This window comes from Bombina bombina, chromosome 6 (genome assembly GCF_027579735.1).
Source record: "Bombina bombina isolate aBomBom1 chromosome 6, aBomBom1.pri, whole genome shotgun sequence".
Taxonomy (NCBI): Eukaryota; Metazoa; Chordata; class Amphibia; order Anura; family Bombinatoridae; genus Bombina; species Bombina bombina.
Window position 1 is genome coordinate 475,521,294 of NC_069504.1, and position 26,398 is coordinate 475,547,691.

The 26,398-nt window shown below is 41.9% G+C and overlaps 1 protein-coding gene across 1 annotated transcript in view; it reads right to left on the bottom strand.

The window, feature by feature from the left end:
• CRABP1 (cellular retinoic acid binding protein 1) overlaps positions 1-26,398 on the bottom strand; it is a 92,615-nt gene that overhangs the window by 17,549 nt on the left and 48,668 nt on the right. Inside the window, exon 3 of the mRNA XM_053717274.1 lies at positions 21,726-21,839. Within this exon, the coding sequence (XP_053573249.1) occupies positions 21,726-21,839 (114 nt within the window). The remainder of the gene's footprint in view (positions 1-21,725; positions 21,840-26,398) is intronic.

Here is a 26,398-nt window from a genome sequence, read left to right on the forward strand (position 1 = left end):
TGTAAATAATTAAAAAAAAAAAAGCTTTTTTGACTGTGAAACATCAGTCTGCTAGTGTAATCTAATTGCAGTTGCCTGCCTGCCAGCGTGTGTGCCAAGCCCACTTGCCCAGTGCCACCACTCATATCTGGTGTAACAGTAGTGTAAATAATTAAAAAAAACAAAACTTTTTTGACTGTGAAACATCAGTCTGCTAGTGTAATCTAATTGCAGTTGCCTGCCTGCTAGCGTGTGTGCCAGGCCCACTTGCCCAGTGCCACCACTCATATCTGGTGTAACAGTAGTGTAAATAATTAAAAAAAAAAAAACTTTTTTGACTGTGAAACATCAGTCTGCTAGTGTAATCTAATTGCAGTTGCCTGCCTGCCAGAATGTGTGCCAGGCCCACTTGCCCAGTGCCACCACTCATATCTGGTGTAACAGTAGTGTAAATAATTTAAAAAACAAAAAACCTTTTTGACTGTGAAACATCAGTCTGCTAGTGTAATCTAATTGCAGTTGCCTGCCTGCTAGCGTGTGTGCCAGGCCCACTTGCCCAGTGCCACCTCTCATATCTGGTGTAACAGTAGTGTAAATAATTAAAAAAAAAAACTTTTTTGACTGTGAAACATCAGTCTGCTAGTGTAATCTAATTGCAGTTGCATGCCTGCCAGCGTGTGTGCCAGGCCCACTTGCCCAGTGCCACCACTAATATCTGGTGTAACAGTAGTGTAAATAATTAAAAAAAAAAAGCTTTTTTGACTGTGAAACATCAGTCTGCTAGTGTAATCTAATTGCAGTTGCCTGCCTGCCAGCGTGTGTGCCAAGCCCACTTGCCCAGTGCCACCACTCATATCTGGTGTAACAGTAGTGTAAATAATTAAAAAAACAAAACTTTTTTGACTGTGAAACATCAGTCTGCTAGTGTAATCTAATTGCAGTTGCCTGCCTGCTAGCGTGTGTGCCAGGCCCACTTGCCCAGTGCCACCACTCATATCTGGTGTAACAGTAGTGTAAATAATTAAAAAAAAAAAAAACTTTTTTGACTGTGAAACATCAGTCTGCTAGTGTAATCTAATTGCAGTTGCCTGCCTGCCAGAATGTGTGCCAGGCCCACTTGCCCAGTGCCACCACTCATATCTGGTGTAACAGTAGTGTAAATAATTTAAAAAACAAAAAACCTTTTTGACTGTGAAACATCAGTCTGCTAGTGTAATCTAATTGCAGTTGCCTGCCTGCTAGCGTGTGTGCCAGGCCCACTTGCCCAGTGCCACCTCTCATATCTGGTGTAACAGTAGTGTAAATAATTAAAAAAAAAAACTTTTTTGACTGTGAAACATCAGTCTGCTAGTGTAATCTAATTGCAGTTGCATGCCTGCCAGCGTGTGTGCCAGGCCCACTTGCCCAGTGTCACCACTCATATCTGGTGTAACAGTAGTGTAAATAATTTAAAAAAAATTTTTTTGACTGTGAAACATCAGTCTGCTAGTGTAATCTAATTGCAGTTGCCTGCCTGCCTGCCAGCGTGTGTGCCAGGTCCACTTGCCCAGTGCCACCTTTCATATCTGGTGTAACAGTACTGTAAATAATTTAAAAAAAAAACTTTTTTGACTGTGAAACATCAGTCTGCTAGTGTAATCTAATTGCAGTTGCCTGCCTGCTAGCGTGTGTGCCAGGCCCACTTGCCCAGTGCCGCCACTCATATCTGGTGTAACGGTAGTGTAAATAATAAAAAAAAATACACTTTTTTGACTGTGAAACATCAGTCTGCTTGTGTAATCTAATTGCAGTTGCCTGCCTGCCAGCGTGTGTGCCAGGTTCACTTGCCCAGTGCCACCTTTCATATCTGGTGTAACAGTAGTGTAAATAATTAAAAAAAAAAAAAATTCGACTGTGAAACATCAGTCTGCTAGTGTAATCTAATTGCAGTTGCATGCCTGCCAGCGTGTATGCCAGGCCCACTTGCCCAGTGCCACCACTCATATCTGGTGTAACAGTAGTGTAAATAATAAAAAAAAACACTTTTTTGACTGTGAAACATCAGTCTGCTAGTGTAATCTAATTGCAGTTGCCTGCCTGCTAGCGTGTGAGCCAGGCCCACTTGCCCAGTGCCACCACTCATATCTGGTGTAACAGTAGTGTAAATAATTAAAAAAAAAACTTTTTTGACTGTGAAACATCAGTCTGCTAGTGTAATCTAATTGCAGTTGCCTGCCTGCTAGCGTGTGAGCCAGGCCCACTTGCCCAGTGCCACCACTCATATCTGGTGTAACAGTAGTGTAAATAATTAAAAAAAAAACTTTTTTGACTGTGAAACATCAGTCTGCTAGTGTAATCTAATTGCAGTTGCCTGCCTGCTAGCGTGTGAGCCAGGCCCACTTGCCCAGTGCCACCACTCATATCTGGTGTAACAGTAGTGTAAATAATTTAAAAAAAATTTTTTTGACTGTGAAACATCAGTCTGCTAGTGTAATCTAATTGCAGTTGCCTGCCTGCCAGCGTGTGTGCCAGGTCCACTTGCCCAGTGCCACCTTTCATATCTGGTGTAACAGTACTGTAAATAATTTTAAAAAAAAACTTTTTTGACTGTGAAACATCAGTCTGCTAGTGTAATCTAATTGCAGTTGCCTGCCTGCTAGCGTGTGTGCCAGGCCCACTTGCCCAGTGCCACCACTCATATCTGGTGTAACGGTAGTGTAAATAATAAAAAAAAATACACTTTTTTGACTGTGAAACATCAGTCTGCTTGTGTAATCTAATTGCAGTTGCCTGCCTGCCAGCGTGTGTGCCAGGTCCACTTGCCCAGTGCCACCTTTCATATCTGGTGTAACAGTAGTGTAAATAATTAAAAAAAAAAAAAATTCGACTGTGAAACATCAGTCTGCTAGTGTAATCTAATTGCAGTTGCATGCCTGCCAGCGTGTATGCCAGGCCCACTTGCCCAGTGCCACCACTCATATCTGGTGTAACAGTAGTGTAAATAATAAAAAAAAACACTTTTTTGACTGTGAAACATCAGTCTGCTAGTGTAATCTAATTGCAGTTGCCTGCCTGCTAGCGTGTGAGCCAGGCCCACTTGCCCAGTGCCACCACTCATATCTGGTGTAACAGTAGTGTAAATAATTAAAAAAAACACTTTTTTGACTGTGAAACATCAGTCTGCTAGTGTAATCTAATTGCAGTTGCCTGCCTGCTAGCGTGTGAGCCAGGCCCACTTGCCCAGTGCCACCACTCATATCTGGTGTAACAGTAGTGTAAATAATTTAAAAAAAAAAAAAACACTTTTTTGACTGTGACACATCAGTCTGCTAGTGTAATCTAATTGCAGTTGCATGCCTGCCACCGTGTGTGCCAGGCCCACTTGCCCAGTGCCACTACTAATATCTGGTGTAACAGTAGTGTAAATAATTTTAAAAAAAAACTTTTTTGACTGGGAAACATCAGTCTGCTAGGGTAATTTTTTTGACTGTGAAACATCAGTCTGCTAGTGTAATCTAATTGCAGTTGCCTGCCTTCTAGCGTGTGTGCCAGGCCAACTTGCCCAGTGCCACCACTCATATCTGGTGTAACAGTAGTGTAAATAATTTAAAAAAAAAAAAAACTTTTTTGACTGTGAAACATCAGTCTGCTTGTGTAATCTAATTGCAGTTGCCTGTCTGCCAGCGTGTGTGCCAGGCCCACTTGCCCAGTGCCACCACTCATATCTGGTGTAACAGTAGTGTAAATAATAAAAAAAAAAAACTTTTTTGACTGTGAAACATCAGTCTGCTAGTGTAATCTAATTGCAGTTGCCTGCCTGCTAGCGTGTGTGCCAGGCCCACTTGCCCAGTGCCACCACTAATATCTGGTGTAACAGTAGTGTAAATAATTTAAAAAAAAAAGCTTTTTTGACTGTGAAACATCAGTCTGCTAGTGTAATCTAATTGCAGTTGCCTGCCTGCCAGCGTGTGTGCCAAGCCCACTTGCCCAGTGCCACCACTCATATCTGGTGTAACAGTAGTGTAAATAATTAAAAAAAACAAAACTTTTTTGACTGTGAAACATCAGTCTGCTAGTGTAATCTAATTGCAGTTGCCTGCCTGCTAGCGTGTGTGCCAGGCCCACTTGCCCAGTGCCACCACTCATATCTGGTGTAACAGTAGTGTAAATAATTAAAAAAAAAAAAAACTTTTTTGACTGTGAAACATCAGTCTGCTAGTGTAATCTAATTGCAGTTGCCTGCCTGCCAGAATGTGTGCCAGGCCCACTTGCCCAGTGCCACCACTCATATCTGGTGTAACAGTAGTGTAAATAATTTAAAAAACAAAAAACCTTTTTGACTGTGAAACATCAGTCTGCTAGTGTAATCTAATTGCAGTTGCCTGCCTGCTAGCGTGTGTGCCAGGCCCACTTGCCCAGTGCCACCTCTCATATCTGGTGTAACAGTAGTGTAAATAATTTAAAAAAAAAACTTTTTTGACTGTGAAACATCAGTCTGCTAGTGTAATCTAATTGCAGTTGCATGCCTGCCAGCGTGTGTGCCAGGCCCACTTGCCCAGTGCCACCACTAATATCTGGTGTAACAGTAGTGTAAATAATTAAAAAAAAAAAGCTTTTTTGACTGTGAAACATCAGTCTGCTAGTGTAATCTAATTGCAGTTGCCTGCCTGCCAGCGTGTGTGCCAAGCCCACTTGCCCAGTGCCACCACTCATATCTGGTGTAACAGTAGTGTAAATAATTAAAAAAAACAAAACTTTTTTGACTGTGAAACATCAGTCTGCTAGTGTAATCTAATTGCAGTTGCCTGCCTGCTAGCGTGTGTGCCAGGCCCACTTGCCCAGTGCCACCACTCATATCTGGTGTAACAGTAGTGTAAATAATTAAAAAAAAAAAAAACTTTTTTGACTGTGAAACATCAGTCTGCTAGTGTAATCTAATTGCAGTTGCCTGCCTGCCAGAATGTGTGCCTGGCCCACTTGCCCAGTGCCACCACTCATATCTGGTGTAACAGTAGTGTAAATAATTTAAAAAACAAAAAACCTTTTTGACTGTGAAACATCAGTCTGCTAGTGTAATCTAATTGCAGTTGCCTGTCTGCTAGCGTGTGTGCCAGGCCCACTTGCCCAGTGCCACCTCTCATATCTGGTGTAACAGTAGTGTAAATAATAAAAAAAAAAAACTTTTTTGACTGTGAAACATCAGTCTGCTAGTGTAATCTAATTGCAGTTGCATGCCTGCCAGCGTGTGTGCCAGGCCCACTTGCCCAGTGCCACCACTCATATCTGGTGTAACGGTAGTGTAAATAATAAAAAAAAATACACTTTTTTGACTGTGAAACATCAGTCTGCTTGTGTAATCTAATTGCAGTTGCCTGCCTGCCAGCGTGTGTGCCAGGTCCACTTGCCCAGTGCCACCTTTCATATCTGGTGTAACAGTAGTGTAAATAATTTAAAAAAAAAAAAATTTGACTGTGAAACATCAGTCTGCTAGTGTAATCTAATTGCAGTTGCATGCCTGCTAGCGTGTGTGCCAGGCCCACTTACCCAGTGCCACCACTCATATCTGGTGTAACAGTAGTGTAAATAATAAAAAAAAAAACTTTTTTGACTGTGAAACATCAGTCTGCTAGTGTAATCTAATTGCAGTTGCATGCCTGCCAGGGTGTGTGCCAGGCCCACTTGCCCAGTGCCACCACTCATATCTGGTGTAACAGTAGTGTAAATAATTAAAAAAAAAAAAACACTTTTTTGACTGTGAAACAACAGTCTGCTAGTGTAATCTAATTGCAGTTGCCTGCCTGCCAGCGTGTGTGCCAGGCCCACTTGCCCAGTGCCACCACTCATATCTGGTGTAACAGTAGTGTAAATAATTAAAAAAAAAAATTTGACTGGGAAACATCAGTCTGCTAGTGTAATTTTTTGACTGGGAAACATCAGTCTGCTAGTGTAATCTAATTGCAGTTGCCTGCCTGCTAGCGTGTGTGCCAGGCCCACTTGCCCAGTGCCACCACTCATATCTGGTGTAACAGTAGTGTAAATAATTTAAAAAAAAAACTTTTTTGACTGTGAAACATCAGTCTGCTAGTGTAATCTAATTGCAGTTGCCTGCCTGCTAGCGTGTGTGCCAGGCCCACTTGCCGTGTGCCACCACTCATATCTGGTGATACAGTAGTGTAAATTAAAAAAAAAAAAACTTTTTTGACTGTGAAACATCAGTCTGCTTGTGTAATCTAATTGCAGTTGCCTGCCTGCTAGCGTGTGTGCCAGGCTCACAGCGTATACTGTGCCCACTTGTCCAGTGCACCACTCATATCTGGTGTAACAGTAGTGTAAGTGTACATTTAAAAAAATAAAAACTTTTTGTACTGTCAAACATCAGTCTGCTTCTTTGTGTCAGACTCAGAGCCGTGCCCACTTGCCCAGTGCCACCACTTATATCTTGTTTAATAGTAGTGTAAGTGTACATTTAAAAACAAAAAAAACTTTTTCGACTGTGAAACATCAGTCTGCTTTTTTGTGTCAGGCTCACAGCTTATACTGGGCCCACTTGCCCAGTGCCACCACTCATATCTTGTGTAATAGTAGTGTAAGTGTACATTTAAAAAAAAACAAACTTTTTGGACTGTGAAACATCAGTCTGCCTTTTTGTGTCAGGCTCACAGCGTATACTGTGCCCACTTGCCCAGTGCCACCACTCATATCTTGTTTAATAGTAGTGTAAGTGTACATTTAAAAAAAAATAACAGGCAGAGGCAGGCCACCCCGCAGGTGTCGTCATGGTCGTGGTGCTGTGATTCCCTTTGGCCATAGAATAATGCCCAGTGTTCAGAGGCCATGTCCCATGAACTCGAAAAATCCTGAGGAAATAGTTGACTTTTTAACACAGGACACCCAATCTTCTATAGCTTCCACTCCGAACCTTGATGAACCATCCTCCTCCAGCTTATCTTCGGGCACCTCTCAAGTTACCACTCGCCCGCCTGCCACCAACACTAGCACCACAGCCGCTTCACTTGATGTGTCAGAGGAGTTATTTACACATCAGTTGGAAGAAATGAGTGATGCGCAACCATCATTGACAGAGGATGTAGATAACAGTGATATGTCTCAGTCAGGCAGCATTACAGACATGGATGTACAGTGTGATGATGATGATGTTGTACCCGCTGCTGCTGCTTCCTTTGTTGATTTGTCAAATACAAGTGAAGCGGTTGATGATGACGATGCATCCGTGGATGTCATGTGGGTGCCCTCTAGAAGAGAAGAAGAACAGGGGGAAAGTTCAGATGGGGAGACAGAGAGGAGGAGGAGGAGACAAGTTGGAAGCAGGGGGAGGTTGTCGCAAGGAACTAGTGGCACAGTCAGACAGCATGCCTCGGCACCCGGGGTCAGCCAGACAGCATGCCAATCAACGCATGCTGTTGCCACCACCAGAATGCCGTCATCGCAGAGCTCAGCAGTGTGGCATTTTTTTTGTGTCTGCCTCTGAAAACAGCGATGCCATTTGCAACCTGTGCCAAAAGAAACTTAGTCGTGGGAAGTCCAACACCCACCTAGGTACAACTGCTTTGCAAAGGCACATGATCGCACATCACAAACGCCTATGGGATCAACACATGAGTAGAAGCAGCACACAAACTCAAAGCCGCCATCCTCCTCCTGGTCCAGCATCTTCAGCCATGTCAACCACTGCTGTCCTCCTTGCCCCCTCTCAACCATCCGCCACTCCGTCTCTCTTTCAGTGCAGTTCCTGCTCATCTGCCCACAGTCAGGTGTCTGTCAAGGACATGTTTGAGTGTAAGAAGCCAATGTCACAAAGTCACCCCCTTGCCCGGCGCCTGATAGCTGGCTTGTCTGAATTCTTAGCCCGCCAGCTTTTACCATACAAGCTGGTGGAGTCTGAGGCATTCAAAAAATTTGTAGCTATTGGGACACCGCAGTGGAAGGTACCCGGCCAAAATTTCTTTTCACAAAAGGCAATCCTCAACCTGTACTCGATTGTGCGAAAGGAAGTAATGGCATGTCTGGCACACACTGTTGGGGCAAGGGTCCATATGACCACTGATAGCTGGTCTGCAAAGCATGGTCAGGGCAGGTATATCACCTACACTGCGCATTGGGTAAACCTGCTGACGGCTGCCAAGCATGGAATGCGTGGCTCTGCAGAGGAGGAGTTGGTGACACCACCACGACTTGCAGGCAGGCCTGCTGCCACCTCCTCTACTCCTCCTACTCCATCCTCTTCCATAACCTCCTCGGCTGAGTCCTCTTCTGCTGCTGCGTCTTGCTCCACATCAATGGCACCCCCCCAGCTCCGCAGGTACTATTCCACATCCCGGATACGGCAGTGTCACGCCACATTGGGGTTGACTTGCCTGAAAGCAGAGAGTCACACCGGACCAGCACTACTGTCCGCCCTGAACACACAGATGGATCAGTGGCTGACTCCGCACCAACTGGAGATAGGCAAAGTGGTTTCTGACAACGGAAGTAATTTGGTGGCGGCATTGAAATTGGGCAAGTTTACACATGTGCCGTGCATGGCACATGTGTGTAATCTGATCGTACAACGCTTTGTGCATAAGTACCCAGGCTTACAGGACGTCCTGAAGCAGGCCAGGAAGGTGTGTGGCCAATTCAGGCGTTCCTACATGGCCATGGCGCACTTTTCCAATATCCAGCGGCGAAACAACATGCCAGTGAGGCGCTTGATTTGCGACAGCCCGACACGTTGGAATTCAACACTCCTAATGTTTGACTGCCTGCTCCAACAAGAAAAAGCCGTTAACGAGTATTTGTATGACTGGGGTGCTAGGACAGCCTCTGTGGAGCTGGGAATTTTTTTGCCAAGTTACTGGGTGCTCATGCGCAATGCCTATAGGTTCATGCGTCCTTTTGAGGAGGTGACAAACCTAGTCAGTCGCACCGAAGGCACCATCAGCGACATCATACCATTTGTTTTCTTCTTGGAGCGTGCCCTGCGAAGAGTGCTGGATCAGGCCATAGATGAGCGTGAAGAGGAAGAGTTGTGGTCACCATCACCACCAGAAACAGCCTTATCAGCATCGCTTGCTGGACCAGCGGCAATGCTGGAAGAGGATTGTGAGGAAGAGGAGTCAGAGGAGGAATGTGGCCTTGAAGATGAGGAGGAAGACCAACCACAACAGGCATCCCAGGGTGCTTGTTGCCACCTATCTGGTACCCGTGGTGTTGTACGTGGCTGGGGGGGAGAAGATACCTTCAGTGACATCACTGAGGACGAGGAATGGGACATGAGTAGCTTGGCATCCAACCTTGTGCAAATGGGGTCTTTCATGCTGTCGTGCCTGTTGAGGGACCCTCGTATAAAAAAGCTGAAGGAGAACGACCTGTACTGGGTGTCCACGCTACTAGACCCACGGTATAAGCATAAAGTGCCAGAAATGTTGCCAAATTACCACAAGTCGGAAAGGATGCAGCATTTCCAAAATAAATTAAAAAAGTATGCTTTACACAGCGTATAAGGGTTATGTCACAGCACAACGTGAATCTAACAGGGGAAGAGCTGAAAGTAATCCTCTGACTACCACGACTACGCCGGCAAGGACAGGACGCTTTACAGACGTGTTGTTGATGGAGGACATGCAGAGCTTTTTAACTCCTATGCATCGCCACAGCCCTTCAGGGTCCACCCTCAGAGAACGACTCGACCGACAGGTAGCAGACTACCTCGCCCTAACTGCAAAACTCGACACTCTGAGGAGCAATGAACCCCTTGACTACTGGGTGTGAAGGCTTGACCTGTGGCCTGAGCTATCCCAATTTGCAATAGAACTTCTGGCCTGCCCCGCTTCAAGTGTCCTGTCAGAAAGGACCTTCAGTGCAGCAGGAGGTATTGTCACTGAGAAGAGAAGTCGCCTAGGTCAAAAAAGTCTAGAATACATCACCTTTATTAAGATGAATGAGGGATGGATCCCGAAGCGACTGACATTGGGCGATACATTCGAGTAAAAAAGGCCTGATGAGATGAGCTGCCTTGGGCTAAAAATGGTCCACACGCTGCTGTATTTTATCTTCGAATGCCGGATGACTTGCATGACTAGGGTTCAAGCCGAAATGTTTTAGGGCACTTTCTGCCTGGGAAACAAACATCAATTTTTCTGGCTGCTGCTACAGCAGCGGCTGCAACAATACCTAATTTTTCAGGCATGTGTACATGCCAAATTTTTCTGGCCTCTGGTGCTGCACTGTGGCTTCAAAAACCACACCACTCAAATCTGGTGGCACAGTAGATTGCACGCTCAGTGCCCCAAATTTGAAGTAGGAGGACCGACCAAGCATCTTTTTCCATCTCACGGTTCCTAAAATCCATGCCATATACATGTCCCCTGGCGCTGCAACTGCCTCTGGGAACCTTACCATGGGTCTCAGACCGCACGTCTTGTAATTCTCTGTCTGGGAATTGATCTATCTATCAAATCTATCTATTTATCTATCAAATCTATCTATCTATCGTATCTATCAAATGTATATTGCATCTATTGATCTATCTAATCTATGTATCTATCTATCTATCAAATCTATCTCGTGGCCGGACTGTTTTGTGACAGCCACTTGTGTTTCGGCCAAATGTCCAACGGCCAAATGTCCGTCGGCTAAAAGTCTGGCCACGATTGCACGCGCAGTGCCCCAAATTTTAAGTAGGAGGACCGACCAAGCATCTTTTTCCATCTCCCAGTTCCTAAAATCCATGCCATATACACATCCCCCGATAGGGGGAGTAACAGGTATTAAACTGATCAGAATAGTACTACTTAACACACCACTCATATCTGGTGGCACACTAGATTGCACGTGCAGTGCCCCAAATTTGAAGTAGGAGGACCGACCAAGCATCTTTTTCCATCTCCCGGTTCCTAAAATCCATGCCATATACACGTCCCCTGGCGCCGCAACTGCCTCTGGGAACCTTACCATGGGTCTCAGACCACACGTCTTGTAATTCTATGTCTGGGAAATGATCTATCTATCAAATCTATCTATTTATCTATAAAATCTATCTATCTATCGTATCTATCAAATGTATATTGCATCTATTGATCTATCTAATCTATGTATCTATCTATCAAATCTATCTCGTGGCCGGACTGTTTTGTGACAGCCACTTGTGTTTCGGCCAAATGTCCAACGGCCAAATGTCCGTCGGCTAAAAGTCCGGCCACGATTGCACGCGCAGTGCCCCAAATTTGAAGTAGGAGGACAGACCAAGCATCTTTTTCCATCTCCCGGTTCATAAAATCCATGCCATATACACGTCCCCTGGCGCCACAACTGCCTCTGGGAACCTTACCATGGGTCTCAGACCACACGTCTTGTAATTCTCTGTCTGGAAAATTATCTATCTATCAAATCTATCTATTTATCTATCAAATCTATCTATATCTATCTATCTATCGTATCTAACAATGTATATTGCATCTATTGATCTATCTATCTAATCTATGTATCTATCTATCAAATCTATCTCGTGGCCGGACTGTTTTGTGACAGCCACTTGTGTTCAAATGTCCGTCGGCCAAATGTCCGTTGGCTAAAAGTCTGGCCACGATTGCATGCGCAGTGCCCCAAATTTGAAGTAGGAGGACCAACCAAGCATCTTTTTCCATCTCCTGGTTCCTAAATTCCATGCCATATACACGTCCCCCGATAGGGGGAGTAACAGGTATTAAACTGATCAGAATAGTACTACTTAACACACCACTCATATCTGGTGGCACAGTAGATTGCACGCGCAGTGCCCCAAATTTGAAGTATGAGGACCGACCAAGCATCTTTTTCCATCTCCCGGTTCCTAAAATCTATGCCATATACACGTCCACTGGCGCCGCAACTGCCTCTGGGAACCTTACCATGGGTCCCAGACCGCACGTCTTGTAATTCTCTGTCTGGGAAATTATCTATCAATCAAATCTATCTATTTATCTATCAAATCTATCTATCTATCTATCTATCTATCTATTGTATCTATCAAATGTATATTGCATCTATTGATCTATCTATTAATCTATGTATCTATCAAATCTATCTATCTCGTGGTTGTGCAAATGGACTGTTTGCGGTTGTTTGCGGTGCGTTAAACGGGGAGTTTGGTCTGTCACTGTGAAGCGGACGTAACCCTTACACTACCTGATCGATACAACATCATACCTGATGTTTTAAAGCACGTTATTCCAAACAATTTAGGAATGTTAGGTGATTTATGCTCTTTATGGTTTAAAACCAGACTCTGCATCAACTATGTAATTTTCCGTGGGAGTTTTGCCATGGATCCCCCTCCGGCATGCCGTCCAGGTGTTAGTCCCCTTGAAACAACTTTTCCATCACTATTGTGGCCAGAAAGAGTCCCTGTGGGTTTTAAAATTCGCCTGCCTATTGAGGTCAGTGGCGGTTTGCCCGGTTCGCCCGCGAATGGAAAATTTTCAGTTTGCGACATCACTAATGAATAATAATGTTACAACAGAATGATTAATACAGCAGAAATCATCAGAGATTTAAACAAGGTTTGAGCCTTTAAAGTTGAATCAAATTATAGTAGATGAAATGGACCTTCTTAATCTTACCTGCCCCAAATTCATGTGCATCTGTTCAATTTTGTGGGGTTCTTTTTCCATCTTTTATTGAAATTGATGGTTTAGAAATGCCAAGATATTAAAATCATATTGATGTTTTATTAAAGATAAAATAAAGGCTCTGATATTAATTTAATCATAAACTAATCAGTGTTCTAGTTATGCTCATTCTGAGACTGAAACATATATTGACATGAGGACAGGGGCGGAACTACAGGGGGTACAGAGGTGGCAGCTGCGACTGGGCCCCCGAGGGTGGGGGCCCAGCTTAAAAAGAAAAAAAAAATGTCTTCAATAAAAATCGTTGACCTACCACTGCCTGCACTGATATCATGTGAGTGTGATGTGATGCTTCACTAGTGTCTCTGTCTCTGACCACAGGGGTTAGTGTTTCTGTGTTACCCATTGGTGTTTATGTGTGTATGTGTGTGTATGTATGTATGTGACTGTGTGTGTGTTTATGCATGTATGTGTGTGCGTATGTTTGTGGAACCAGCCAATTACAGACCTTTTTTACTATAGCATGGGGGGGGGGGGGTAAACAGTGTCACTATACAGTACCACTATATACAGTACGGGGAAGCTGGACTATGTCACAGACTACTGTGGTCACTTTATAAAGTACTGGGGCGGGTAGGGTCAGGCCAGCCATCTCACCGGCAGATTACAGACAATGGCCCCTATTTAACAAGGTCTGGTGGACCTGATCCAACAGTGCGGATCAGGTCCGCCAGACCTTGCTGAATACAGAGAGCAATGAGCTCTTCGTATTCAGCATTGCAACAGCAGCTCACAAGAGGTGCTGGTGCAACGCCGCCCCCTGCAGACTCACGGCTAATCGGCCGCAAGCAGGGGGGTGTCAATCAACACAATCGTACTCGATCGGGTTGATTTCCGGCGATGTCTGTCCGCCTGCTCAGAGCAGGCGGACAGGTTATGGAGCAGCGGTCTTTGCTTCATAACTTCTGTTTCTGGCGAGTCTGAAGACTCGCCAGAAACACGGGCCTACAAGTTCCCTACGGAGCTTGTTAAATGGGCCCCTGTGGCCTCTATTTATCAAGCCGTCAACCGCAAATACTCTGGAATTCTGCAGCGTATTTGTGGCGAGCCTGATTCGCCTTAGTTATCAAACCCTACAGACCGGCAAAAGTAGAATTTTGTGACGTAACATACGATCCGCCGGACTCAGTCCGACACAGATCGATGGTTACGTCACTACAGATGTTCAGAACGCAAGTTCAGCACAATCTGACTACTTTTGGAAGTTATCAAATTCCTACCAGATACGCTCGGCACTTTTCCAGGCCAACATACCTGGTTTTCAATCCCTGAAGGCGGCGGATACCATAGGAATCAATGGGAGTCTGAAAGCAGCGAAAGTTTATGTTCGCTGCTGTCCGATATCCCATTGATTCCTATGGTAAATGTCTACACCTAACACCCTAACATGTATCCTGAGTCTAAACACCCCTAATCTGCCCCCCCACACCACCGCCACCTACATTATACTTATTAACCCCTAATCTGCCCCCCCTACACTGCCGCCACTATATTAAATTTATTAACCCCAAAACCTAAGTCTAAGCCTAACCCTATCACACACTAACTAAATATAATTTAACTAAATCTAAATAAATAATACCTATTTAAAACTAAATACTTTCCTGTAAAATAAAACCTAAGCTAGCTACAATATAACGAATAGTTACATTGTAGCTATCTTAGTATTTATTTTTATTTTACAGGCAAGTTTGTATTTATTTTAACTAGGTAGAATAGTTATTAAATAGTTATTAACTATTTAATAACTACCTAGCTAAAATAAATACAAAAGTACCTGTAAAATAAAACCTAACCTAAGTTACAATTACACCTAACACTACACTATCATTAAATTAATTACCTACATTAACTACAATTAACTACAATTAAATCAAATTAAATCAAATTATCTAAAGTGCAAAAAGAAACAAACACTAAATTACAGAAAATAATAAAATAATTACAATTTTTTTTACACTAATTACACCTAATCTAATCCCCCTAATAAAATAAAAAGCCCCCCAAAATAATAAAAAGCCCTACCCTATACTAAATTACGAATAGCCCTTAAAAGGGCCTTTTGCGGAGCATTGCCCCAAAGTAATCAGCTCTTTTACCTGAAAAAGTACAATACCCCCCAACATTAAAATCCTCCACCCACACACCCAACCCTACTCTAAAACACACCCAATCCCCCCTTAAAAAAATCTAACACTAACCCCCTGAAGATCACCCTACCTTGAGACATCTTCACCGAGCCGGGCCGAAGTCCTCCACGAAGCCAGCAGAAGTGGTCCTCCAGATGGGCAGAAGTCTTCATCCAGCCAGCAAGAATAGATCCTCCAGATGGGTAGAAGTCTTCATCCAAGCTGGCCAGAAGAGGTCCTCCAGACGGGCAGAAGTCTTCATCCAGGTGGCATCTTCTATCTTCATCCATCCGGCGCTGAGCGGGTCCATCTTCAAGCCATCGGACACAGAGCATCCTCTTCCAACGACATCCGACGACTGAATGAAGGTACCTTTAAGTGACGTCATCCAATATGGCGTCCCTTGAATTCTGATTGACTGATAGAATTCTATCAGCCAATCGGAATTAAGGTAGGAAAACTCCTATTGGCTGATCTAATCAGCCAATAGGATTGAGCTCTCATTCTATTAGCTGATTGGAACAGTACTTTTTTTCAGGTAAAAGAGCTGATTACTTTGGGGCAATGCCCTGCCAAAGGTCCTTTTAAGGGCTATTCGTAATTTATTATAGGGTAGGTCTTTTTATTATTTTGGGGGGATTTTTTATTTTATTAGGGGGATTAGATTAGGTGTAATTAGTTTAATTTTTTTTTAATTATTTTATTATGTTCTGTAATTTAGTGGGGTTTTTTTTTGTGTACTTTACATCATTTTATTTAATTTTATTTAATTGTAGTTAATTGTAGTTAATGTAGGTAATTAATTTAATGATCGTGTAGTGTTAGGTGTAATTGTAATTTAGGTTAGGTTTTATTTTACAGGTACTTTTGTATTTATTTTAGTTAGGTAGTTATTAAATAGTTAATAACTATTTAATAACTATTCTACCTAGTTAAAATAAATACAAACTTGCCTGTAAAATAAAAATAAATCCTAAGCTAACAACAATGTAACTATTAGTTATATTGTAGCTATCTTAGGGTTTATTTTATAGGTTAGTATTTAGTTTTAAAGAGGAATAATTTATTTCAGTTTATTTAAATTATATTTAAGTTCGGGGGTGTTAGGGTTAGTGTTAGACTTAGGTTTAGGGGTTAATACATTTAATATAGTGGCGATGGTGTAGGGGGGGCAGATTTGGGGTTAATAAATATAATTTAGGTGGCGGCGGTGTAGGGGGGGCAGATTAGGGGTTAATAAATATAATGTAGGTGGCGGTGGGCTCCGGGAGCGGCGGTTTAGGGGTTAAACACTTTATTTAGTTGCAGCGGGGTCCGGGAGCGGCAGGATAGGGGTTAATAACTTTATGTAGGTGGCGGTGGTATAGGGGGCGGAAGATTAGGGGTTAATATGTATAATGTAGGTGGCGGTGGGCTCCGGGAGCGGCAGTTTAGGGGTTAATACATTTATTAGAGTTGCAGTGGGCTCCGGGAGCGGCGGTTTAGGGGTTAATAACTTTATTTAGTTGCGGTGGGCTCCAGGAGCGGCGGTTTAGGGGTTAATATATTTATTAGAGTTGCAGTGGGCTCCGGGAGCGGCGGTATAGGGGGTACACAGTATAGTATAGTGTGGGTGTTTAGTGACAGGGTACCAATAAAGCTTTAAAAAAGCCGAAGAGCAGCGAGATCGATGATTAACAACAGTCCGCTGCTCATCGCGCTGTACTTGGTGCGCTGCTTTTTGACAGCTTTTTTGATAATTTTGGAGAACGTATTCAGGTCCGCAGCAGCAATGTTAGGCGATCTTAGGTGAGCGTATTGGTGCCGTCGAATGCAGGTAAGTTGACGGCTTGATAAATAGAGGCCACTGTCACTAACTCGCTATATACAGTACTAGTGGGTTAAACAGTGTCACTATATACAGTAATAAGGGGTCAGGCCATCTCACAGACTGTGGGCACAGGGTACCTCCTTTTGCAGACATGTAATCTGATTCACATTTTTTTTCTGTGTTAAATGTTAAAAAATAAAGAAAAAAAATAATAAAAAAAAAATATGTAGCAATTATTATTTTTTTTTGGGGGGGGGGCCCTTCTAAGATTTTTGCACCTGGGCCCTGTGGTTTCTAATTACGCCTCTGGATGAGGAGCAAATCTGGCACCATAACAAAACATGCAATTTTGATGTTTTAATATAAAATGTGTTGTTATAATAGTAAACAACTTTATATCTTTCCCTAACTGGCTTTAAAGGGACACTGAACCCAAATTATTTCTTTCGTGATCCAGATAGAGTATGACATTTTAAGCAACTTTCTAATTTACTACTATTATCAAATTTTCTTCATTCTCTTGGTATCTTTATTTGAAATACAAGAAGTTTAGATGCCGGCTCATTTTTGGTGAACAACCTGGGTTGTTCTTGCTGATTGGTGGATAAATTGATGCACCAATAAAAAAGTGCTGTCCAGAGTCTGAACCAAAAAAAGCTTAGATGCCTTCTTTTTCAAATAAAGATAGCAAGAGAAAGTTGCTTAACATTGCATGCTCTATCTGAATCACAAAAGAAAAAAATGTGGGTTAAATTTCCCTTTAACAGGTAACTACAAAGCATTGGACTTTGCAATATGACCATGGTAGCCTTGTTATCTGCAGACTGAAACTCCTCTAAATAAGGCAAATTGTGAATGGAAATTGGCTATTAAAAAACAAATGCAGCAAACAAGAGGTTTGTTTTGAATAACATTTAGACTTGGCTATGTTATTCAATAACGAGACAACAAAAATTATTACTGTCCCTTTAATTCTGATTTCGAGTTACACAAATGTTTAATTTGTCATCAGAAAGATTTTTCCCCCCACCAAATCCTCATTAATAGTCTGGCTGCAGCGTGAGGTGGCAGGAGTGATGCAGGTTTAAAGGGACAATGAACCCAAATTTTTCTTTCATGATTCAGATAGAGCATGCAATTTTAAGCAACTTTCTTATTTACTCCTATTATCAATTTTTATTCATTCTCTTGCTATCTTTATTTGACAAGCAAGAATGTAAGTTTAGAAGACGGCCCATTTTTTTGTTCACAACCTGGGTTATCCTTGCTGATAAGACAGCACCAATAAACAAGTGCTGTCCATGGTCTGAACCAAAAATTGGCTGGCTCCTTAGCTTAGATGCCTTCGTTTTCAAATAAAGAAAGCAAGAGTATGAAGAAAAAATGATAATAGGACTAAATTAGAAAGTTGCTTAAAATTGCTTGCTCTATCTGAATCATGAAAGCAGAATGTTGGGTTTAGTGTCCCTTTAAGGGAAGATGGAAAAATGAGACTGTGTTGTCGACAATGAGGGAAAAAACTCATAGACTAATAAAGGTAATTTCTGAAAGGAGAAGATATTTTGGACCAATGTTTTAATGAGCAAAAAACAATGACCTCTTTCTGTGTGTGTAATGTTAATGAGTGTTCGGTCAACAAACAAAAACCTCCTTGTGTGAATATGATGTTCGTGTTGACCTGACTGTCTGGACATCTCACCAGTAACTGCTAACGAGGAGCATTAATAGCTTGATGTGCAAACGCAGGCCAGGAACAATTTGATTTAATGATCCCTCTGCCATGTACAATGGATAAGACCAATGCAAAAAGATTAATATGCTGCCATCGCTCCATAAAAATTCACTAGCACAATGATATAAATGGTATCACACAGAAAGACAGATACAAACATAAAAAATCACTGCTTAAAGTGCATTTGCTCATGCGCACACACACACACGTGCACATGTATATACATATACACACACGTTTTATAGTGGAGAGGTGTGTGAGCTTTAGTGAATAGAAGTCATAGGCTAAACTAGGAATTGGCTTTTTGTGATTACATAAAGATACATATTTAATAATACTGGAATGGCCTCTTAAGTTTCTTAATTTGCAATACGACCGCTCTAGGTAAGAAGATCAAAAGAAAACAGAAAAAGTAATTCCTAGTCCTATGAAAAATGTTAGTATGCACTCTAAATACAAGTAAAACTGATGATTAAACTATATAAATGGAGTGTACTCAGATTTAGGGAAAGCCCCATAATATAAATATTGATTCAATAAAACCTGTTAGTAAAACTAATATATTGCAGAAAAACTCGCCTCAATGGGACAGATTTCACAAAGTCCGTGCAGAGAGGGGCGTACATCTTCTCACCTTTCCACCCTGCATTGCGTCTAGTGGACAGGAATAGACTGCCCGCATTTATCATTGGACACTTCGGCTAGTGTGCAATGGCGCCCTTTGCTCGCACTCACCCAATCTCCCTGGTCAGAAAAGTCTGTGAGGATTGACATACACCACATAACAAGTGGCAACGTGGGTTAATAAGCAGCGGTCTAATGGCCGCTGCTTTTTAACTCTCAGCTGCAAGCTTGCTTGTGCGTACCTGCTGCCGATGGCGCTCCCAAGCTCATATCGGAGCCCATTCACAACTTGAAGACGAAGGAATTCATAAAGAGTAGCTCCCCCTTTCCACAGCTTTGTGAGGCAAGTTAAACTCTTTTATAATTAAATAGGCAATAAGCAAGAGGGCACTCTATTTAAAAAAAAAAAGCTACAAACCCCAAAGCTAAAATTACATAAAATAAAAAATGTAAAATTACAGAAAAAAATAAAGCTATCCAAAATAAAAAAATTAAACCTAAACTAATACCCCTATAAAAAATCCCCCAAAAAATAAAAACACCCCCTAATATAATACTAAACTACCAATAGCCCTTAAAAGGGCTTTTGTAGGGCATTGCCCTAAGTTAAACAGCTCTTTTTCCTAATCAAATTACCAATTACCCCCTAACAGTAAAACCCCCCACCCACCAAAACCCCCAAAATAAAAAACCTAGCACTAAAAAATAAATAAACTACCCATTGCCCCTAAAGGGGCGCATTCAGTTTTTTACTGCACTTAAAAGGGCAATCAGCTCTTATCCAGCCCAAAAAACCTTAATCTAAAAAAAAAGCCACCCCCCCAAAAAAAGAGCCTAAGACTAAGCCCCAAATAGGTACTCACCATTCCTGAAGTCGGCAGAGAAGGTCTTCTTCCAGACGGCTCCATCATCTTCAGAGTGGAGGTGCGGAGCTGTCTTCTCCGATGTATGGATCCTCAGTGGCGGTTCTAAATGGCGGCCGTCCTCGGTGGCGGCGGTCCTCGGTGGGGTGGAGGCTCCTCTTCATCTGATGTTCATAGTGACTGAACGTAGTGTTCAAATCAGCCAATACAATTTCAGTAGCTTTCATAGGAATTCAAGGTACCCCAATAAATATGGGGTACCTTGCATTCAATCTTCAGTGTGTGACGGACGATCGCATGAAGAGGAGCCTCCACTCTGCTGAGGACCGCCGCTGCTAAGGACCACCACTGAGGATCCGTGCATTGGGGAAGCCAGCTTTGCACCTCCGTTCCATGCCGCCTTCGCTCCGGATGAAGATAGAAGATGATGGAGCCGCCTGGAAGAAGACCTTCTCCGCCGGACTTCAGGAACGGTGAGTACCTATTTGGGGCTTAGTTTTAGGATTTTTTTTATTTTTGGGGAGTTTTTTATTTTTAAGATTATGGATTTAATGGGCTGTAAAAGAGCTGAATGCCCTTTTAAGGGCAATGCCCATACAAATGACCCTTTAGGGGCAATGGGTAGTTTAGTTTTTTTTAGTGTTAGGTTTTTTTATTTTGGGGGGTTTGGTGGGTGGGTTTTTTTTACTGTTAGGGGGGACTTAGTATTTTTTAAATGTAAATAAGCTATTTAACTTAGGGCAATTCCCCACAAAAGGCCCTTTAAAGGACTATTGATAGTTTAGTTTAGATTAGAGGGTGTTTTGATTTTGATAAGTTTGTTAATTTTTTTCTGTAATTTTAGAGTTTTTTATTTTTTGTGATTTTAGATTTTTATTTTTTTGCAATTTAATGTTAGGTTTTATTATTTTAAGTGTAACTTAGTATTGGGGTTAATTTAGGGGGTGTTAGGTTAGCGGGCTTAGTAATTAAATGAGTTATTTGCTACTTGGGGGGTTGGCGATTTAGAAGTTAATAGGTTAATTTAGGTTTATTGCAATGTGGGGGTTTGGCGGTTTAGGGGTTAATTAGGTTTATTGCGATTTGGGGGTTTGTTGGTTTAGGGGTTAACAGGTTAATTAGGTTTATTGCGTTGTAGGGGTTTGTCTGTTTAGGGGTTAATAGGTTAATTAGGTTTATTGCGATGTGGGGGTTTGTCGGTTTAGGGGTTAATAGGTTAAATAGGTCTATTGCGTTGTAGGGGTTTGTCGGTTTAGGGGTTAATAGGTTAATTAGGTTTATTGCGATGTGGGGGTTTGTCGGTTTAGGGGTTAATAGGTTAAATAGGTCTATTGCGTTGTGGGGGGTTGGCGGTTTAGGGGTTAATATTTTAATTATGTTATTTGCGGATTAGGGGTTAATTACTTTATTATTTTGCAATGTGGGGGTTGGCGGTTTTGGTATTTGTTAATACTTTGTGCAGCGGTTAGTTTTTTTTAATATTTCTTGCAACGGTTACATGTTTTTTTGTTGTTTTGTGCGGGCGGTTAGTTTTTTAAATTTCTTGCAAACGGTTACGTGTGTTTTCGTTGTTTCGTGCGGGTGGTTGCGTGGGTTTTTTTTAAGGCTTAGTTTGCCTATGCTGCATCCAGGTGGATTCTTTCACCACCCTGCATCCAGGTGGATTCTGAAAATAGGAGAGTGGTAAAAGAATCCACCCAGTGAGAATACTTTACTATAACAAAATAGACATTACAAACAGTAATGCCCACTAACAAAAAAAACCTTGCATTTATAATAAGGCCCCTGGCAAACCTTACAAGTATGTACTGTATGTATCTAGGCTGGACAATGTAAGTAAAATTTAATAGGTTAAGATTTTTAATCTATAAACAGCATGCATGGTAACACTGGTACTATATTTAAATGGAAACAAGGCACAATCCATGCACACAGTCTTACCAGTATCAGCTCATCTCCCGCTAGTTCTCGAGTCCAGAATGTCCGGGGTCCAGTACCGTCCACGAGTGTTTGCTTGCAGTAGATCTTATTCTCTTTCTCCCAAACAGGTAAGCTCTGTGGGTGATACATGTTTCATGTGAGCGTGGTTGACAGTGTGAAAACAAGAGTGCAAATTGAAGAAGGGAGGGTTTTGTTGTGTCACAGGCAGAGAAAATAAATCAAAATGTCAAATGTAAATAAAGGGTGTTACAAAATAAAACATGAGAACCAATGCCTGAGCTGATAAATAAATAAGCACCAATATGGGATTCACTGAACTGTTTTGATTTTCTGTAAAGCTAATAATGCCACAATTGAATTTACTGTGTGAGTGTGACTAACTTGCAATATGTAAGGTAGTTTGTTAAACACAAATATGAGGAATTTAAAGAAGAAACAAGGAGTGTATCATTTGTATGTAATGGGAAAATCTGCAGCTGGAGAATCTGATGCTGAAAAGTATGATTAAACATAAATGTCCAGCTTACAAGTGGAGTGCTAATGATATTACAGGGTGCAGTATTAATAATCCTGGACCCCACTTAAATTAGCGTGCAAGTTAATATTACAAGTCCATGGTACAACAGATTTAAAAAAGAAGGTTTAGCATCCCTTTAGAACACCTTCAATGGATATCATGATAACGTTAAACACCTCTCAAATTACAAATTTAAAGTTATGGCTTGCGCTTCAGTGAAAGCCAAAATAGTGCTAGAAGAATTAGCATGAACTGAGACCTGAAGTAAAGTGTTAGGATTAAAATAAAAGTTTCACAAAACACATGTAAAACATATTAAAATAAAGTATTATACTCCTATATACACATTTTTAATAAAAAAATATGTTTAATATTAAAAAACATGCTTTAAAAGGGTTAAAAAGAAGATTTGGTATAAGACCAGGTGTTTCACTGGGAAGGACTCTAAAGTATATTTCTTTCTAATAAAGGTGGTGATAGTCCACAACATTCCTTACTTGTGGGAATTCATCTCCTGGCCACCAGGAGGAGGCAAAAACACCCCACACAAAGCTTTAAGTATCCCTCCTACATCCTCCTCCCCTCCAGTATTGTCTTTGTCTTGTCTAGGAGAAGGTGAACATAGAGGTTCACTGCAATTTCATCATAATTGCAGGGATATTAATCCGATACTTTCCCTCAATGGATAGTTCATAGAAGAAAGGGACATAGGAGAGTACTGGCTGTTTAATGTAAATCTACTCTATAGAGTTGTGGTCACAAGCTTACTATGTGTTTCGCTGGAAAATTCCTTAGCCTACTGCTTCTGGGCCATGAATGTACTCAATAAGGTTACAGTACTGGATGGGCGATCTACTGGATTTTCGGGCTGAGATAAAATGTCCAGCAGCCAGCCTCTGTAGTCCATGATGTCCTCCCACCCCCACCCCAGGTCACTTCCAAAGTCAGGGTCCGCTGACATCTTTTCGTACAACAACCCCAGGCCGCCGTAGCCAAAGCCTTCCGTCGGGCTGTCATCCGATTTCCAGGGGCACACTTGGGCTTTATACCAGTGGAGGGCTCTGTAGCTCTCGTCCAGCTGCATCTCTTCCCAGACCAGCCTACTTAATTTGGCGGTCCACTCTTCGTGCGGTTGTTCCCCCAGGAACAATGCCAGCATGTCATACTGTGCCCAGTACCTTTCCTGGAGGGAAGGGAGAATCTTTCTCTGGCAGCGCTGTTTACTGTCTAGCGCTTCTTGTCAGAGTTACCGGCAGACGGAGTCATACCACTCCAGCAGGACCTGCTCTAGTACTGGCCCTCTGTGTTGCGCCCGCATCTCTCGCAACCTCCTTCCAAATTCACTTTCATGGCTGCTGGTGCTTGTTCCGCTCCTCTCATGCTAGCCGGACCTCGGATCCCGGTGGTGGTTTGGATGCCCCATGCTGCAGACAGCATCCTACCACTTTGCACCAATTGTGACGGACTACCTGGTACCCTGACTGAGTACCTCCACCAAAAAAATGCCTCCTGCTCTCCAAACCCTTCTAGCAGACAAATAGCTGACAACCAGCCCTTTGCCTCAAACAAAAGACAGCTCTCTGGTTGAGGTAAAACCAAAAGAATAACTTTTATTGAAGGTAGTACATACATTTTATATATTTTCAGGGACAATCCCCCTTTAATTGGGTAATCGACTCACTCAAGGGAACAATTGAAATACACAATAATTAACTCACTTAGGGAACAATGACAGTACACAATAGAATGGACAGCTATCACTCAACCTGTCTCTGGGTATGTAGGCTTAGTGGTGCTTTAGAGTCTGTGGACATGTTTCCCTGATAAGGGGATTAGTAGTTACAAGAATCCCCCACCCAGCCTCCCTTGTCTATGTGCTGGGAAATATGTACACTGTAAGTCCTGATTATCCTGGGTGTGCCCACCAAGATGCCCAGAACACAGTTCCACGGTCCCAACTCCCTTCTGTGTCCTGACCAGGCAAATGGGGCAAAATCCCTGGTCTCTTCCACGGGCCATAATCAGTGAGCCGGAGGCTAGCCCACAGCCCCCTCCAGAAGTTCTAGTGATGGTAGGTTCCGTCACAGTTAGAATAAGTTGAGTGATTCTAACTCTATCTGGATGTGGTCAGGATGTTCAATAATTTTTAGGGACAGGCTTTGAAAACTTGTCAGTCTCCTAACTTGTTTGCTATTCTTTCTGGTCAGCATAAGTTACAAAATGGTAGTTGTTTTTTTCCTTAGATTCTTGTTACAAATTTCAACTCCAGAGTTTTCTTGAAGGCAGGTCTATGTTGCCTTCCATTTTTAGTTATTTTTTTCTGTTCTGATTGAAGTATCCATAGAGTTTTTCTGGCAAGGTTTTACATTGGGCTTCTTTTATCAATTTGTTGAGTTCGCCTTGGTGAAGGTTGTTTATCAACAGAAGATCCTTTTAGGCAATGGTTCTTGGTAAATAGGTGTCTGTCTTTCTTTCTTTTCCCATCCATTTTCCTTTGTGGACTTCACAGCTTGGGTATTGGTTCCCACAAGTAAGGAATTTTGTAGACTATCACCACCTTAAAAAGAAAACATAATTTATTCTTACCTGATAAATTCCTTTCTTTCTTGGTGGTGATAGTGCACAAACCCGCCCAATTTCTTTCCTGTTGGCTGCAGTTCTAGCTGCACCTCTTTACCCTACTGCATTCTTGCTTCTTACTCCTATCCTTGGCTTTATGAAATACTGGAGAAGAGGAGGAACTTGGAGGGATACCTAAAGCTTCGTGTGGGATGTATTTGCCTCCTCTTGGTGGCCAGGAGATGAATTCCCACAAGTAAGGAATTTTGTGGACTATTGCCACCAAGAAAGAAAGGAATTTATTAGGTAAGAATATATTATATATATATATATATATATATATATATATATATATATATATATAAACATTTGTATGTGTACATGTGTATTTATGTGTTCATATGTGTAAATATGTATGCGCATGCATGTTATAGGTATGTTAAAGGTTGTGTGTGCTCTCTCCCCCACTCTCTATGACTCTTCCCCTTTGCTCTCTAGTACACTCTTTTGTACTCGTTCTCTTCCCCTTTGCTCTTTCTCCCCACTTTGCTATCCCCCCCTTTTGCTGTCTCTCCTACCCACTTTGCTCTCTCTCCCTCCCCTCCACCCTCTTTGTTCTCTCCCTCCCCTCACTCTGCTGTCTCTCTTCCCTCCCTGTGTGTGAAGAGTGTGTGTGTGTGTGTGTGTGTGTGGCGTGTGCATATTTGGAGTGTGTGTGTGAGGAGTGTGTGTGAGAGAGGAGTGTGTGAGAGGAATGTGTGTGTGTCTGTTTGAGGGGGAGATCTTGCAAAGTCAGAAATATTACATCTAAAATATTAGTAATAAATGTAATCATTACAAATGTAATTGGGCTAAAACAAACAGTAATATGTATAAAGTGAATATTTGATGTTATGTTGCTTTCTAACCTATAGCACCCACTTTACTCATTTACTTGTGTTAAAGTTAATTCCTTATGACAACCTGGTATCTTTTTACACCTCATTTAAATGAAAGACAAGGTATTGCTACTAAAATTTACCTTGAAGACTAGTGACTAACATTTCTGTCACATGATACCTAGAGGGGTATAAAAGGCACCTTCATTTAAAGGGGGATATACAAGGGGTTCAGAAATGCATTTGAAACATAGGAGCCACCAAGATTACTGAAGAGCTAGACTTGTATAAGATGTGTAAAAAAAAATAAAAAAAATGAAACCTAGAATTGTAATTGCCTTCCAGGATGCCATGTAGGTGATGAGATTGTATTTGGTGTATTTGGTGCTCATTTATGTCAACTTTGTGTGTTATAGGTTAAAACCTACCTATCCTAGTATACGCAATATAGTTAAAATATTTCTTAAATTCTTTCACCTTAACTTCTCTAATTGCTAAATATATCCTGTTATTTTAAATAGAACAGAGTATATTAACAGATACTAATCTTTATCATGTATATTAAGGAAGGATTAAGCCGTGCATGTATGTGCCTGACATCAGTCTAAAAACATTACAATAAATATATAGTCAGTATTCAAGTAGTACACTATAAATAATAAATGTGCACAACCCCCACAAGCCGATCCTGGATTTCTCCCCTTAGCTAATAACTGAAC